At 38.0% G+C, this 18,857-nt stretch overlaps 1 protein-coding gene and 1 long non-coding RNA gene across 2 annotated transcripts in view; both read right to left on the reverse strand.

The window, feature by feature from the left end:
- Nucleotides 1–18,857, reverse strand: part of grm5b (glutamate receptor, metabotropic 5b) — a 222,544-nt gene that overhangs the window by 23,572 nt on the left and 180,115 nt on the right. Inside the window, exons 8-11 of the mRNA XM_061925876.1 lie at nucleotides 16,667–16,788; nucleotides 14,284–14,408; nucleotides 14,045–14,213; nucleotides 8,765–8,891 (exon numbers count right to left, since the gene is read on the reverse strand). Of these exons, the coding sequence (XP_061781860.1) occupies nucleotides 8,765–8,891; nucleotides 14,045–14,213; nucleotides 14,284–14,408; nucleotides 16,667–16,788 (543 nt within the window). The remainder of the gene's footprint in view (nucleotides 1–8,764; nucleotides 8,892–14,044; nucleotides 14,214–14,283; nucleotides 14,409–16,666; nucleotides 16,789–18,857) is intronic.
- LOC133572831 (uncharacterized) lies at nucleotides 532–4,955 on the reverse strand. The gene is made up of 2 exons (XR_009810580.1): nucleotides 1,822–4,955; nucleotides 532–1,114 (listed from the first exon to the last, which is right to left on the reverse strand). It is a non-coding gene; the product is annotated as an uncharacterized lncRNA (long non-coding RNA).

The raw sequence follows: 18,857 nt of genomic DNA on the forward strand, positions 1-18,857 counted from the left end.
TTCTTTTTGTTATGGCAAACACTCAAAATATGCAATATTTCCCCCAAAAATATTTCAAAGTGTAATATTTGATGTGAACTATTTGGAGCATTAAATAGGTCAATAATTCATAACATTGATTTTGATTCATTATTATTTTTTGAGCAATGACAGTTTAAAAAAAAAAAAAAAAATCCCACAAAAATGATCCGGTATCCATAAGGGACCCACTCATAAAATCAAAACATAAAAAAAAAAGTGTTAAAGTAAGCCATATTTTTTGGCGCCATCTTATATGTATGCTAGTTGGTTCCCCTAGGATGCTAATGTTTGTGTGCTAATTTTAACATGCTAATGTTAGCATGCTAGCATTTTAAGAAATGTCGTACTTTTTTGATTTCATTATCATGGAATTACTTGGTGCCATCTTAGAAGTATGCTTAGAGGTGTCGGTTTCTTTGATGTATTGGACAGCCACAGGAAGGACCCGGAATCTACGAGCAGAGAGGAGGCAAACCCGACACCGCTCCAAGCACCTTTTTGTCGGAACTGTTTATGACCCAGTGCAGCAGCTGTTTATGACCCCCTCCCCTTAGAAGCAGCTGACATCTTCACTATTTTTTGAGCAAAACTTTCAACACTAAACTTTCAACACTTAAATCTCTAGATCAACTTCAGCTGCATCCATCGATTATAAGTACCAGTATTTATTATTTTTCAATCTTTTTTTTTGTGTTTGTTTTATGCTTTTTTTTTTTGCCAACATGAACTTCTTTTTGTTATGGCAAACACTCAAAATATGCAATATTTCCCCCCAAAATATTTCAAAGTGTAATATTTGATGTGAAGTATTTGGAGCATTAAATAGGTCAATAATTCATAACATTGATTTTTGATTCATTATTATTTTTTGAGCAATGCCAGTTTAAAAAAAAAAAAAATCCCACAAAAATGATCCGGTATCCATAAGGGACCCACTCATAAAACCAAAACATAAAAAAAAAAGTGTTAAAGTAAGCCATATTTTTTGGCGCCATCTTATATGTATGCTAGCTGGTTCCCTTAGGATGCTAATGTTTGTGTGCTAATTTTAACATGCTAATGTTAGCATGCTAGCATTTTAAGAAATTCCGTACTTTTTTAATTTCATTATCATGGAATTACTTGGTGCCATCTTAGAAGTATGCTTTCTTTGATCTATTGGACAGCCACAGGAAGGACCCGAAATCTACGAGCAGAGAGGAGGCAAACCCGACACCGCTCCAAGCACCTTTTTTGTTGGAACTGTTTATGACCCAGTGCAGCAGCTGTTTATGACCCCCTCCCCTTAGAAGCAGCTGACATCTTCACTATTTTTTGAGCAAAACTTTCAACACTAAACTTTCAACACTTAAATCTCTAGATCAACTTCAGCTGTATCCCTCCATTATAAGTAGTTATTATTTTTCTATATTTTTGTGTGTGTTTGTTTTATGCTCTTTTTGCCAAAAGTACGCTCAAAATATGAAATATTTTCGCCAAAAAATATTTCAAAGTGTAATATTTGATGTGAAGTATTTGGAGCATTAAATAGGTCAATCATTCATAACATTGATTTTGATTCATTATTATTTTTTGAGCAATGACAGTTTCAAAAAAAAAAAAAAAACCCACAAAAATTATCCGGTATCCATAAAGGACCCACTCATAAAACCAAAACATAAAAAAAAAAGTGTTAAAGTAAGCCATATTTTTTGGCGCCATCTTATATGTATGCTAGCTGGTTCCCTTAGGATGCTAATGTCTGTGTGCTAATTTTAACATGCTAATGTTAGCATGCTAGCATTTTAAGAAATTCCGTACTTTTTTAATTTCATTATCATGGAATTACTTGGTGCCATCTTAGAAGTATGCTTAGAGGTGTCGGTTTCTTTGATCTATTGGACAGCCACAGGAAGGACCCGAAATCTACGAGCAGAGAGGAGGCAAACCCGACACCGCTCCAAGCACCTTTTTTGTTGGAACTGTTTATGACCCAGTGCAGCAGCTGTTTATGACCCCCTCCCCTTAGAAGCAGCTGACATCTTCACTATTTTTTGAGCAAAACTTTCAACACTAAACTTTCAACACTTAAATCTCTAGATCAACTTCAGCTGCATCCATCGATTATAAGTACCAGTATTTATTATTTTTCAATCTTTTTTTTTTTTGTGTTTGTTTTAAGCTTTTTTTTTTTGCCAACATGAACTTCTTTTTGTTATGGCAAACACTCAAAATATGCAATATTTCCGCCAAAAATATTTCAAAGTGTAATATTTAATGTGAAGTATTTGGAGCATTAAATAGGTCAATAATTCATAACATTGATTTTGATTCATTATTATTTTTTGAGCAATGACAGTTTAAAAAAAAAAAAATCCCACAAAAATTATCCGGTATCCATAAGGGACCCACTCATAAAATCAAAACATAAAAAAAAAAGTGTTAAAGTAAGCCATATTTTTTGGCGCCATCTTATATGTATGCTAGCTGGTTCCCTTAGGATGCTAATGTTTGTGTGCTAATTTTAACATGCTAATGTTAGCATGCTAGCATTTTAAGAAATTCCGTACTTTTTAATTTCATTATCATGGAATTACTTGGTGCCATCTTAGAAGTATGCTTAGAGGTGTCGGTTTCTTTGATCTATTGGACAGCCACAGGAAGGACCCTGAATCTACGAGCAGAGAGGAGGCAAACCCGACACCGCTCCAAGCACCTTTTTTGTTGGAACTGTTTATGACCCAGTGCAGCAGCTGTTTATGACCCCCTCCCCTTAGAAGCAGCTGACACCTTCACTATTTTTTGAGCAAAACTTTCAACACTAAACCTTCAACACTTAAATCTCTAGATCAACTTCAGCTGTATCCCTCCATTATAAGTAGTTATTATTTTTCTATATTTTTGTGTGTGTTTGTTTTATGCTCTTTTTGCCAAAAGTACGCTCAAAATATGAAATATTTTCGGCAAAAAATATTTCAAAGTGTAATATTTGATGTGAAGTATTTGGAGCATTAAATAGGTCAATAATTCATAACATTGATTTTGATTCATTATTATTTTTTGAGCAATGACAGTTTAAAAAAAAAAAAATCCCACAAAAATGATCCGATATCCATAAGGGACCCACTCATAAAATCAAAACATTAAAAAAAAAAGTGTTAAAGTAAGCCATATTTTTTGGCGCCATCTTATATGTATGCTAGCTGGTTCCCTTAGGATGCTAATGTTTGTGTGCTAATTTTAAAATGCTAATGTTAGCATGCTAGCATTTTAAGAAATTCCGTACTTTTTTAATTTCATTATCATGGAATTACTTGGTGCCATCTTAGAAGTATGCTTAGAGGTGTCGGTTTCTTTGATCTATTGGACAGCCACAGGAAGGACCCGGAATCTACGAGCAGAGAGGAGGCAAACCCGACACCGCTCCAAGCACCTTTTTTGTTGGAACTGTTTATGACCCAGTGCAGCAGCTGTTTATTACCCCCTCCCCTTAGAAGCAGCTGACATCTTCACTATTTTTTGAGCAAAACTTTCAACACTAAACTTTCAACACTTAAATCTCTAGATCAACTTCAGCTGCATCTATCGATTATAAGTACCAGTATTTATTATTTTTCAATCTTTTTTTTTTGTGTTTGTTTTATGCTTTTTTTTTTGCCAACATGAACTTCTTTTTGTTATGGCAAACACTCAAAATATGCAATATTTCCCCCAAAAATATTTCAAAGTGTAATATTTGATGTGAACTATTTGGAGCATTAAATAGGTCAATAATTCATAACATTGATTTTGATTCATTATTATTTTTTGAGCAATGACAGTTTAAAAAAAAAAAAAAAAATCCCACAAAAATGATCCGGTATCCATAAGGGACCCACTCATAAAATCAAAACATTAAAAAAAAAGTGTTAAAGTAAGCCATATTTTTTGGCGCCATCTTATATGTATGCTAGCTGGTTCCCTTAGGATGCTAATGTCTGTGTGCTAATTTTAACATGCTAATGTTAGCATGCTAGCATTTTAAGAAATTCCGTACTTTTTTAATTTCATTATCATGGAATTACTTGGTGCCATCTTAGAAGTATGCTTAGAGGTGTCGGTTTCTTTGATCTATTGGACAGCCACAGGAAGGACCCGGAATCTATGAGCGGAGAGGAGGCAAACCCGACACCGCTCCAAGCACCTTTTTGTTGGAACTGTATATGACCCAGTGCAGCAGCTGTTTATGACCCCCTCCCCTTAGAAGCAGCTGACATCTTCACTATTTTTTGAGCAAAACTTTCAACACTAAACCTTCAACACTTAAATCTCTAGATCAACTTCAGCTGTATCCCTCCATTATAAGTAGTTATTATTTTTCTATATTTTTGTGTGTGTTTGTTTTATGCTCTTTTTGCCAAAAGTACGCTCAAAATATGAAATATTTTCGCCAAAAAAATATTTCAAAGTGTAATATTTGTTGGAGACCAAAACAGGTCAATAATTCATAACAACATTGTTTTTGATTCATTATTATTTTTGAGCCATGACAGCCTGCATGTCAGCTTTGTGTTATTCGAGTCAACATTGCAACTTTTTCCTCGTCACATTTCACCTCCTTGCTCTTTTATTCCACTTTTGTATGTCTTTTTTTTTGTTGTTATATGATAGAACCCGTTGGTGGACACCGGCGGTGAGGGATGCCGTCAAGCTGAAGAAGGAGTCCTATCGGGTTCTTTTGGCTCATGGGACTCCTGAGGCAGCGGACAGGTACCGACAGGCCAAGCGGTGTGCGGCTTCAGCGGTCGCGGAGGCAAAAACTCGGACATGGGAGGAGTTCGGGGAAGCCATGGAAAACGACTTCCGGACGGCTTCGAAGCAATTCTGGACCACCATCCGCCGTCTCAGGAAGGGGAAGCAGTGCACTATCAACACCGTGTATGGTGAGGATGGTGTTCTGCTGACCTCGACTGCGGATGTTGTGGATCGGTGGAGGGAATACTTCGAAGACCTCCTCAATCCCACCAACACGTCTTCCTCTGAGGAAGCAGTGCCTGGGGAGTCTGTGGTGGGCTCTCCTATTTCTGGGGATGAGGTTGCTGAGGTAGTTAAAAAGCTCCTCGGTGGCAAGGCCCCGGGGGTGGATGAGATCCGCCCGGAGTTCCTTAAGGCTCTGGATGCTGTGGGGCTGTCTTGGTTGACAAGACTCTGCAGCATCGCGTGGACATCGGGGGCGGTACCTCTGGATTGGCAGACCGGGGTGGTGGTTCCTCTCTTTAAGAAGGGGAACCGGAGGGTGTGTTCTAACTATCGTGGGATCACACTCCTCAGCCTTCCCGGTAAGGTCTATTCAGGTGTACTGGAGAGGAGGCTACGCCGGATAGTCGAACCTCGGATTCAGGAGGAACAGTGTGGTTTTCGTCCTGGTCGTGGAACTGTGGACCAGCTCTATACTCTCGGCAGGGTCCTTGAGGGTGCATGGGAGTTTGCCCAACCAGTCTACATGTGTTTTGTGGACTTGGAGAAGGCATTCGACCGTGTCCCTCGGGAAGTCCTGTGGGGAGTGCTCAGAGAGTATGGGGTAACGGACTGTCTGATTGTGGCGGTCCGCTCCCTGTATGCTCGGTGCCAGAGCTTGGTCCGCATTGCCGGCAGTAAGTCGGACAGTTTTCCAGTGAGGGTTGGACTCCGCCAAGGCTGCCCTTTGTCACCCATTCTGTTCTGAACTTTTATGGACAGAATTTCTAGGCGCAGTCAAGGCGTTGAGGGGATCTGGTTTGGTGGCTGCAGGATTAGGTCTCTGCTTTTTGCAGATGATGTGGTCCTGATGGCTTCATCTGGCCAGGATCTTCAGCTCTCACTGGATCGGTTCGCAGCCGAGTGTGAAGCGACTGGGATGAGAATCAGCACCTCCAAGTCCGAGTCCATGGTTCTCGCCCGGAAAAGGGTGGAGTGCCATCTCCGGGTTGGGGAGGAGATCTTGCCCCAAGTGGAGGAGTTCAAGTACCTCGGAGTCTTGTTCACGAGTGAGGGAAGAGTGGATCGTGAGATCGACAGGCGGATCGGTGCGGCGTCTTCAGTAATGCGGACGCTGTATCGACCCGTTGTGGTGAAGAAGGAGCTGAGCCGGAAGGCAAAGCTCTCAATTTACCGGTCGATCTACGTTCCCATCCTCACCTATGGTCATGAGCTTTGGGTTATGACCGAAAGGACAAGATCACGGGGTACAAGCGGCCGAAATGAGTTTCCTCCGCCGGGTGGCGGGGCTCTCCCTTAGAGATAGGGTGAGAAGCTCTGCCATCCGGGGGGAGCTCAAAGTAAAGCCGCTGCTCCTCCACATCGAGAGGAGCCAGATGAGGTGGTTCGGGCATCTGGTCAGGATGCCACCCGAACGCCTCCCTAGGGAGGTGTTTAGGGCACGTCCGACCGGTAGGAGGCCGCGGGGAAGACCCAGGACACGTTGGGAAGACTATGTCTCCCGGCTGGCCTGGGAACGCCTCGGGGTTCCACAGGAAGAGCTGGACGAAGTGGCTGGGGAGAGGGAAGTCTGGGCTTCCCTGCTTAGGTTGCTGCCCCCGCGACCCGACCTCGGATAAGCGGAAGAAGATGGATGGATGGATGGATAAATCAGGCAGCACTTGGGACACCCCTGAATTTGTACGCTTCATAATGAATTCATCGATGGGTCGACTATTCGTTAAGCTAGTCGACAACTAATTGACGATGAAAATCGTCAATTAGTGAGCCTCACATGCAGCAAAGTAGGAGTAGCGACACATCTGGCAACCCAGTGGGGGAGCAGGCAGAAACTCTCTAAATGTGTGAAAGGTGTCGGCTTCATTAAAGAAAGGAGCCTTTTGTCTCCGTCATGGAGCGGGATTCTTTTCATCTTTTAATGAGTGGCTGGCAAGCAGCTGGCATAATGAGCTGCTGAATGAATAACAAGCAACATGGCTGCTCTCCCGTGCAAAGGAGGAGAAATACATTTCTAAAAGCTGCTCCCCGGCACGAATAATCACAACATGTCGCCAGCAAATGAAAAAGAATTGCAGTGAGAGCCAATTAAGCGATGCTAATTGAATCTGGGAACATTCATTTCAACCACGGTGGTGATGTGCAACACCCCGACTCACCTGTGAGGTCGTCGTGTGCAACACCCCAACCGGTTTTCCATCAAGCATGGAGTGATAGTTTAATATCGTATAAACGCATGCTTACCTTAGCTAAAGCTAAATATTACTCAAATCTCATCCACCTCAACAAAAACGACCCTACATTTTTGTTTAGTACAGTAGCATCGCTAACCCAACAAGGGACTCCTCCCAATAGCTCCACCCACTCGGCAGATGACTTTATGAATTTCTTTAATAAGAAAATTGAACTCATTGGAGAGGAGATTAAAGACAACGCATCCCAGCTACAACTGGGTTCTATTAACACAGATACAACTGTATCTACGACGGATACTGCAATACAAAATAGTCTCTCTCTTTTTGATGAAATAACATTAGAGCAGTGGTTCTCAAACTTTTTTTGTCATCCCCCTCTTTGGACAAGGGGGAGTTTTCAAGCCCCACCTGCCCCCATCGCCCCAACAGAGCGCTAATGCCAAGCTTTAACATTTTCAATTTTATTGAACATACATTCAAACTCAATAACATAAAATAGCATCAAGTTCAATAATAAATAAAATAACTATGCAGCTGTGGTATAACTTGCATCAAGTTCAATAATAAATAAAATAACTTCCATCAAGTTCAATAAATAAAACAAAAGTGTTATAACTTGCATCAAGTTCAATAATAAATCAAAAAAAGTGTTATAACTTGCATCACGTTCAATAATAAATCAAAAAAAGTGTTATAACTTGCATCACGTTCAATAATAAATAAAAACAAGTGTTATAACTTGCATCAAGTTCAATAATAAATCAAATAACTTGCATCAAGTTCAATAATAAATCAAAAAAAGTGTTATAACTTGCATCACGTTCAATAATAAATCAAAAAAGTGTTATAACTTGCATCAAGTTCAATAATAAATAAAATAACTTCCATCAAGTTTAATAACTAAAACAAAAGTGTTATAACTTGCATCATGTTCAAAAAAAAAAAAAAAAAAGTGTTATAACTTGCATCACGTTCAATAATAAATCAAAAAAAGTGTTATAACTTGCATCACGTTAAATAATAAATCAAATAAAAGTGTTTAGAAAATGAAAAGCATAGTAACAAAAAATATCTAAGAATATGATAATTAAAAAAAAAATTTAAAGTGAAATTTCCTCCCGTTCCTCGCGCCCCACCTGTCATGTCTCTATTCCCCACCAGTGGGGGGCGCCCCACACTTTGAGAAACGCTGCATTAGAGGAACTATTACGGCGTGTAAGTGGGATAAAACAAACAACATGTTTACTTGACCCACTTCCTGGGAAACTTATCAAGGAGCTTTTTGTATTATTAGGTCCATCAGTGCTAAATATTATAAACTTATCACTTTCCTCTGGCACTGTTCCCCTAGCATTCAAGAAAGCGGTTATTCATCCTCTGCTCAGAAGACCTAACCTTGATCCTGACCTCATGGTAAACTACCGACCGGTGTCCCACCTTCCCTTTATTTCGAAAATAAAGTGTTGTCATGATATGAAAATTGTGAGGTCGTCGTGTGCAGCACCCCGACTCACCTGTGAGGTCGTCGTGTGCAGCACACCGACTCACCTGTGTGGTCGTCGTGTGCGACACCCCGACTCACCTGTGAGGTCGTCGTGTGCAACACCCCGACTCACCTGTGAGGTCGTCGGTGGGCCAGGAGCCCAGCTCACAGGCTCGGCAGGTGTACTCGTCAAACACAAACTCGTTCTCTTTGCAGGGCGTGCAAGTCCAGCAGCAGCTCACCTCACCTTTACGGATCACCTGCAGGAGACACAAAACAACTTGAGCTCACCTCACCTTTACGGATCACCTGCAGGAGACACAAAACAACTCACATTCCATTGCTACGCACTGATGAGGACGGGAGTTCTTGTCATGAGCAGGCCTGCAGCTATCCGTTACTTTCGATTAATCGATTGATTAATCGATTGATTAATCGATTGATTAATCGATTATCCCTGCTTAATAGCGGAGGAAAAAAAGACTCCTCTCTTTAATGAAGCCGACACGTTTTAAACAGATTAATCGAACGATTAATCAATTGCTAAAATAATACATACATTTTATTTTTCCTCCCGTAAATGCATTTAAATTGCACTTTTGCCATGAGATCATAACTATATATTGCTTCTATTATTACAAAAAAATAAATAAAAATAGGCTAAAAAGTAGAGATCGATTGATTAGTTTTTTTTTTCTGGGCCGATATTGATTATTAGTTGCCAATGAGGCAAATAACTGATATTTTAGTGGATATTAATTTCATCAATCTAATCGATTAAATCGAAAAATTACTTTATTGAAGGATTAATCGATCAATCGAATGATTAATCGTTCAATTGAAGGATTAATCAACCAATGGAACGATTAATCAATCAATGGAACGATTAACCGATTAATTGATCAATCAAGCAATCTATCGATTAATTAAACCATTAATCGATTAGTCCCACTTAATGACGGAGGGGGAAAAAAAGGCTCTGCTCTTTAATGAAGCCGACACGTTTCACAGATTAATCGAACGATTAATCGAATGATTAGTCAATTGCTAAAATAATACATTTTCACTAATACATTTTCAAATAAATTGTTTTACTCCCATAAATGCATTGAAATTGCACTTCTGCCTAGAGATCATAACTATATATTGCTTATATTATTAAAAATTAAAAATAATATAACTTTAGCCTATATATATATATATATATATATATATATATATATATATATATATATATATATATATATATACATAAATATATATGTATGTATGTATGTATATATATATATATATATATATATATATATATATATATATATATATATATATATATATGCTAAAGTTAGAGATCGACTAATTTGTTTTTTCTGGGCTGATATCGATTATTAATTGCCAACGAGGCCGATAACTGATATTTTAGTGGATATTAATTTGATCGATCTGATCGATTAAATGGAACGATGACATTATCGAAGGATTTAAAGATCAATGGAACGATTAATCGATCAATGGAATTATTAATCAAGCAGTCAATCGATTAATTGAATGAGTAATCGATTAGTCCAGCTTAATGACAGAGGGGGAAATAGGCTCCACTCTTTAATGAAGCCGACACGTTTCACAGATTAATCGAACGATTTATCGACTAATCAAAGGATTAATTGATTAATCGAACAATTAATCAATTGCAAAAATAATAAATTTTCAATAATAAATTTTCAAAGAAATTGTTTTCCTCCCATAAATGCATTGCAATTGCCCTTTTGCCATGAGATCATAACTATATATTGCTTATGTTGTTAAAAAATGTTAAATAAAATAGTCTAAAAGGTAGAGATCGACTGATTTGTTTTTTTCTGGGCCGATATCAAATATTAGTTGCCAATGAGGCCAACAACAGATATTTTAGTGGATATTAATTTGATCGATCTGATCGATTAAATGGAACAATGACATTATTGAAGGATTAATCGACCAATGTAACGATTAATCGATCAATTGTGTGATTAATCGATCAATTAAGCGATTAATTGAACGATTAATCGATCAGTCCCGCTTAATGACGGAGGGGGGAAAAGGCTCCGCTCTTTAATGAAACCGACATGTTTCACAGATTACCCGACCGATTAATCGATTATGCGACCGATTAATCGAACGACTAATCGATTGCTAATATAATACATTTTCAAATAGTTTTCCTCCCATAAATGCATTGAAATTGCACTTTTGCCATGAGATCATAACTATACATTGCTTATATTATATAGTTTCTTTAAAGAAAAAAAAAAGTCTGATTAGTTTTTTCTGGGCTGATATCTATTATTAATTGCCAATGAGGCCGATAACAGATATTTTAGTGGATATTAATTTGATCGACATTATTGAAGGATTAATCTATCAATGGAATGATTAATCGATCAATGGAACGATTAATCGGTCAATGGGACGATTAATCGATCAATTGGAAGATCAATCGATGAATCAATAAATCGTTCAATGACGGAGAAAAAAAGGCTCCTCTCTTTAATGAAGCCGACATGTTTAACAGATTACTCGACTGATTAATCGATTATGCGACTGATTAACCGATTAATCAAACGAATAATCGACTAATCAATTGCTAAAATAATACATTTCCAATAATACATTTTCAAATAGTTTTCCTCCCATAAATGCATTGAAATTGCACGTTTGCCATGAGATCATAACTATATATTGCTTATATTATATATTTTCTTTAAAGAAAAAAAAAAGTCTGATTAGTTTTTTCTGGGCTGATATCTATTATTAATTGCCAATGAGGCCGACGACAGATATTTTAGTGGATATTAATTTGATCGATCTGAACGATTAAATAGAACAATGACATTATTGAAGGATTAATCGATCAATGGAACGATTAATCGATAAATCGTGTGATTAATCGACCAATTAAGCTATTTATTGAACGATTAATCGATCAGTCATGCTAAATGAAGGAGGGGGAAAAAGGCTCCGCTCTTTAACGAAGCCGACATGTTTCACAGATTACTCGACCGATTAATCGATTATGCGACCGATTAATCGAACGATTAATCGATGAATCTATTGCTGAAATAATACATTTTCAAAAATACATTTTCAAATAGTTTTCCTCCCATAAATGCATTGAAATTGCACTTTTGCCATGAGATCATAACTATATATTGCTTATATTATATAGTTTCTTTAAAGAAAAAAAAAGTCTGATTAGTTTTTTCTGGGCTGATATCTATTATTAATTGCCAATGAGGCCGATAACAGATATTTTAGTAGATATTAATTTGATCGACATTATTGAAGGATTAATCGATCAATGGAATGATTAATCGATCAATGGAATGATTAATCGGTCAATGGGACGATTAATTGATCAATTGGACGATCAATCGATGAATCAATAAATCGTTCAATGACGGAGAAAAAAAGGCTCCTCTCTTTAATGAAGCCGACATGTTTAACAGATTACTCGACTGATTAATCGATTATGCGACCGATTAACCGATTAATCGAACGACTAATCGACTAATCAATTGCTAAAATAATACATTTTCAATAATACATTTTCAAATAGTTTTCCTCCCATAAATGCATTGAAATTGCACTTTTGCCATGAGATCATAACTATATTTTGCTTATATTATATAGTTTCTTTAAAGAAAAAAAAAAGTCTGATTAGTTTTTTCTGGGCTGATATCTATTATTAATTGCCAACGAGGCCGATAACAGATATTTTAGTGGATATTAATTTGATCGATCTGATCGATTAAATGGAACAATGACATTATTGAAAGATTAATCGATCAATGGAACGATTAATCGATAAATCGTGTGATTAATCGATCAATTAAGCGACTCATTGAACGATTAATCGATCAGTCCCGCTTATTGACGGAGGGGGAAAAAGGCTCCGCTCTTTAACGAAGCCGACATGTTTCGCAGATTACCCGAACGATTAATCGATTATGCGACTGATTAATCGAACGACTAATCGATTAATCGATTGCTAATATAATACATTTTCAAATAGTTTTCCTCCCATAAATGCATTGAAATTGCACTTTTGCCATGAGATCATAACTATACATTGCTTATATTATATAGTTTCTTTAAAGAAAAAAAAAAGTCTGATTAGTTTTTTCTGGGCTGATATCTATCATTAATTGCCAATGAGGCCGATAACAGATATTTTAGTGGATATTAATTTGATCGACATTATTGAAGGATTAATCTATCAATGGAATGATTAATCAATCAATGGAACGATTAATCGGTCAATGGGACGATTAATCGCTCAATTGGAAGATCAATCGATGAATCAATAAATCGTTCAATGATGGAGAGAAAAAGGCTCCTCTCTTTAATGAAGCCGACATGTTTAACAGATTACTCGACTGATTAATCGACTATGCGACCGATTAACCGATTAATCAAACGAATAATCGACTAATCAATTGCTAAAATAATACATTTTCAATAATACATTTTCAAATTGTTTTCCTCCCATAAATGCATTGAAATTGCACTTTTGCCATGAGATCATAACTATATAACACCTACTCAGTGGCCTAGTGGTTAGAGTGTCCGCCCTGAGATCGGTAGGTTGTGAGTTCAAACCCCGGCCGAGTCATACCAAAGACTATAAAAATGGGACCCATTACTTCCCTGCTTGGCACTCAGCATCAAAGGTTGGAATTGGGGGTTAAATCACCAAAAATGATTCCCGGGCGCGGCACCGCTGCTGCCCACTGCTCCCCTCACCTCCCAGGGGGTGAACAAGGGGATGGGTCAAATGCAGAGGAACAATTTCACCACACCTAGTGTGTGTGTGACAATCATTGGTACTTTAACTTAACTTTATATATTGCTTATATTATATATTTTCTTTAAAGAAAAAAAAAAAGTCTGATTAGTTTTTTCTGGGCTGATATCTATTATTAATTGCCAATGAGGCCGATAACAGATATTTTAGTGGATATTAATTTGATCAACATTACTGAAGGATTAATCGATCAATGGAACGATTAATCGATCAATGGAACGATTAATCGGTCAATGGGACGATTAAGCGATGAATCAATAAATCGTTCAATGACGGAGAAAAAAAAGGCTCCTCTCTTTAATGAAGCCGATGGTAAACAATGCCTCTGTAGCCTAAAAGCAGATGTTGGATAATAAAGAAGCAAAGTAAAAGCAGATGTTGGATAATAAAGAAGCAAGGTAAACAAAAAGTATGCTAGAGTGAGTGACAAAGTGTTTGTGTTCAATACACACCTAAAAATGTCAAACATGGAGTCAGCGATTATTTCTGCTTGTTTGTCGATTAATGAGAGTCAGTCCAACCATTTGAGCAGCAGAATACAAATCTAGTTGACGGCTGTGTAAAAAATCTGACCTTGATCTGACCCTTGTCGCAGGGCTCACTGCACACGGACTTGATGACCGTGTCCTTGCTGGACCAGATCTCGTCGTCGTCGATCCTCAAGCCTCTGTTGTCCCAGCTGCCCACGTTGATGTAGTCGTAGTAGTCCTTGCCCATCTTCTTGAAGTTCATGATTTCATACCTGGCCACAGAGAGCAGCTGTGGTGGACCTGGCCTTGCCTCCACTTGTCTGACCTGGCCTCGGGTCTTACCTGCCGGGCGAGTCTCCGTTCTCGTCAAAGAGGATTCCTTCCCCGGACACTCCGGTGAAGTTAGTTTTCATGAGAAAGTCCAGCAGCGTAGCGCCATCGATGGGCCTCATGGCGTCACACAGGCCCTTCATTGCATCATTCCTTGTTAGTGCGACTTTACATTTCATGTTCACACTGAGAAACTTTCATATTGTTTGCAAATAATCAGGAACTTAGAATTTAATGGCAGCAACACATTGCAAAAAAGGGGCATTTTTACCACTGTGTTACATGGCCTTTCCTTTTAACAACACTCAGTAAAGGTTTGGGAACTGAGGAGACACATTTTTGAAGTGGAATTCTTTCCCATTCTTGCTTGATGTACAGCTTAAGTTGTTCAACAGTCTCCCTTCTCATATTTTAGCCTTCATATTTTCAATGGGAGACAGTCTAGTACCCACACTCTTTTACTACGAAGCCACGCTGTCATAACACCTGGCTTGGTTGGCATTGTCTTACTGAAATAAGCAGGGGCGTCCATGATAACGTTGCTTGGATAACAACACATGTTGCTCCAAAAGCTGTATGTACCTTTCAGCATTAATGGTGCCTTCACAGATGTGTAAGTTACCCATGTCTTGGGCAATAATACACCCCCATACCATCACACATGCTCCCCAACCTACTCAGTGGCCTAGTGGTTAGAGTGTCCGCCCTGAGATCGGTAGGTTGTGAGTTCAAACCCCGGCCGAGTCATACCAAAGACTATAAAAATGGGACCCATTACCTCCCTGCTTGGCACTCAGCATCAAGGGTTGGAATTGGGGGTTAAATCACCAAAATGATTCCCGGGCGCGGCCACCGCTGCTGCCCACTGCTCCCCTCACCTCCCAGGGGGTGATCAAGGGTGATGGGTCAAATGCAGAGAATAATCTCGCCACACCTAGTGTGTGTGTGACAATCATTGGTACTTTAACTTTTAACTTTAACTTTTTTTACACTTTGACCCTAGAACAATCCGGATGGTTCTTTTCCTCTTTGGTCCGGAGGACACGACGGCCACAGTTTCCCCCAAAAAATGTTTAAATGTGGATTCGTCAGACCACAGAACACTTTCCCACTTTGCATCAGTCCATCTTAGATGAGCTCGGGCCCAGCGGAGCCGGCGGCGTTTCTGGGTGTTGTTGATAAATGGCTTTGGCTTTGTCAAGACTTGGACTTTGGCTTGGTTTGTTCTCCCGAGGTGCAAATGAACATTTGGACCGGATGTGGCGTGAAGGTAAATACATTATTTATTTAACACTATAACTACAAAGAAACTGATCAAACAAAAAGCGCGCACAGGGGCGGAGGTACAAAACTAGACTATAAACACAAAACTTGCACATTGGCAGGAACTATGAACAATTAAACAAAACACTAACTGTGGCATGAATCGAAACAAAACTTACTCGACATGGCGTGAAGTGCGCAGAGGTACATAGAGTGTGACAGGGGATGTCGTCAGGACGAACAACAGAAAATGAATGAACTTAAATATTATGGACATGATTAGTGAAAGCAGGTGCGTGACTCAAAACGTGAAACAGGTGCGTGACGTGACAAGTGAAAACTAATGGTTGCTATGGTGACAAACAAGAGTGCACAATGAGTCCAAACGTGGAACAGGTGAAACTAATGGGGTAATCATGGAAACAAGACAAGGGAGTGAAAAGACAGAAACTAAACAAAACATGATAATACAGACATGACAGGCTTAGCATAGTAGAGTTTTAACTTGCACTTACAGATGTAGCGACCAACCGTAGTTACTGACAGTGGTTTTCTGAAGTGTTCCTGAGCCCATGCGGTGATATCCTTTACACACTGATGTGGCTTTTTGATGCAGTACAGCCTGAGGGATCCAAGGGCCATAATATCATCGCTTACGTGCAGTGATTTCTTCAGATTCTCTGAACCCTTTGATGATATTACGGACCGTTGACGGTGAAATCCCTAAATTCCTTGCAATAGCTGGTTGAGAAATGTTGTTCTGACAAAGTGGTGACCCTCGCCCTCATGGAAGCTGCTTTTATACCCAATCATGGCACCCACCTGTTCCCAATTAGCCTGTTCACCTGTGGGATGTTCCAAATAAGCGTTTGATGAGTATTCCTCAACGTTCTCAGTCCTTTTTGCCACTTGTGCCAGCTTTTTTGAATCATGTCGCAGGCATCAAATTCCAAATGAGCTAATATTTGCAAAAAAATAAGAAAGTTGCTCAGTGTGAATGTTAAAAATATTGTCTTTGCAGTCTATTCAATTGAATATAAGTTGAAAAAGGATTTGCTTTTGGCTTTTGTAGCTTGTTACTGTTATGTTTATTATTGTCTTAGTGACCAGGCCGCACCGGAAGACCACCTACCTGGTACCCCGGGCACAGAGTGCGCTGCATGTTGTGCAGGCCGTACGCCATGGAGTAAATGGCGTTGATGACGAAGCCCATCTTGGTGTCCTGAGCGTACTGCTGGCGGAGAGACTCTCGCTCTGCAGGACAATGAGAGGTGTGTCGGGTGTGTCAACACGTCTTCTTTCACGCTCGTCTCCATCAAGTCTCTTCTTTCGAAAATATCAACGGCTCACACGGCATTTTGCATCGTGGGTCAAATGCAGAGAATAATTTCGCCACACCTAGTGTGTGTGTGTGTGTGTGTGTGTGTGTGTGTGTGTGTGAGACTATCAGTGGTACTTTAAGTGTAAATTGCACTTTTGCCATGAGATCATAACTATATATTGCTTTATATATAATAAATAAATAAATGCTAAAATGTAAAGATCAACCGATTTGTTATTTCTGGGTCGATATCGATTATTAGTTGCCAATGAGGCCGATAACTGATATTTTAGTGGATATTAATTTGATCTATCTGATCGATTAAATCGAAAAACGACATTACCGAAGGATTAATTAATTGGTCAATTAATCGATTAATTGAACAATTAATCGATCAGTCCCGCTTAATGATGGAGGGAATAAAGGCCGACACGTACCACAGATTAATCGAATGAATAATGATTAATAGAACGATTAATCGAAGGATTAACTGACTAATAGAAAGATTAATCAATTAATCAAAGGATTAATTGATTAATCGAACAATTAATCAATTGCTAAAATAATTTTTTTTGAAGAATACATTTTCAAATAAATTGTTTTCCTCCCATGAATGCATTGAAATTGCACTTTTGCCATGAGATCATAACTATATATTGCTTATATTATATAAAAAAAATTATATCAAATACAAAATTTAAAAAATGGCTAAAAGGTAGAGATCGACTGATTTGTTATTTCTGGGTCGATATCGATCATTAGTTGCCAATGAGGCCGATAACTGATATTTTAGTGGATATTAATTTGATTGATCTGATTGATTCAATCGAAAAATGACATTATTGAGGGATTAATCGATCAATGGAACGATTAATCGATCAATCTAATGACTAATCGACCAATAAATCTATTAATTGAACAATTAATCGATCAGTCCCGCTTAATGTTGGAGGGAATAAAAGCTCCGCTCTTCAATGAAGCCGACACGTACCACATATTAATCGAACGAATAATGCTTAATACAACGATTAATTGAAGGATTAACTGATTAATAGAAAGATTAATCAATTAATCAAAGGATTAATTGATTAATCGAACAATTAATCAATTGCTAAAATACTACATTTTCAATAATACATTTTCAAATAAGTTGTTTTACTCCCATGAATGCATTGAAATTGCACTTTTGCCATGAGATCATAACTATATATTGCTTATATTATATAAAACATTTTTTTAAACATTAAAAAAAAAAAAGGCTAAAAGGTAGAGATCGACTGATTTGTTATTTCTGGGTCGATATCGATTATTAGTTGCCAAAGAGGCCGATAACTGATATTTTAGTGGATATTAATTTGATCAATCTGATCGATTCAATCGAAAAATGACATTACTGAAGGATTAATCGATCAATGGAACGATTAATCGAGCAATGTAACGATTAATCGATCAAGCAACTGATTAATCAACCAATCAATCGATTAATTGAACGATTAATCGATCAATCAAATGATTAATCAACCAATCAATCGATTAATTGAACAATTAATCGATCAGTCCCGCTTAATGATGGAGGGAATATAGGCTCCCCTCTTCAATGAAGCCGACACGTACCACAGATTAATCGAACGAATAATGATTAATACGATGATTAATCGAAGGATTAACTGATTAATAGAAAGATTAATCAATTAATCAAAGGATTAATTGATTAATCGAACAATTAATCAATTGCTAAAATAATGAATTTTCAATGATACATTTTCAAATAAATTGTTTTCCTCCCATGAATGCATTGAAATTGCACTTTTGCCATGAGATCATAACTATATATTGCTTATATTATATTAAAAAAATTAAATCAAATAATTTTTTTTTAAAAAGGCTAAAAGGTAGAGATCGACTGATTTGTTATTTCTGGGTCGATATCGATTATTAGTTGCCAATGAGGCTGATAACTGATATTTTAGTGGATATTAATTTGATCAATCTAATCGATGAA

This window comes from Nerophis lumbriciformis, linkage group LG30 (assembly GCF_033978685.3).
Source record: "Nerophis lumbriciformis linkage group LG30, RoL_Nlum_v2.1, whole genome shotgun sequence".
Lineage (NCBI taxonomy): Eukaryota > Metazoa > Chordata > Actinopteri > Syngnathiformes > Syngnathidae > Nerophis > Nerophis lumbriciformis.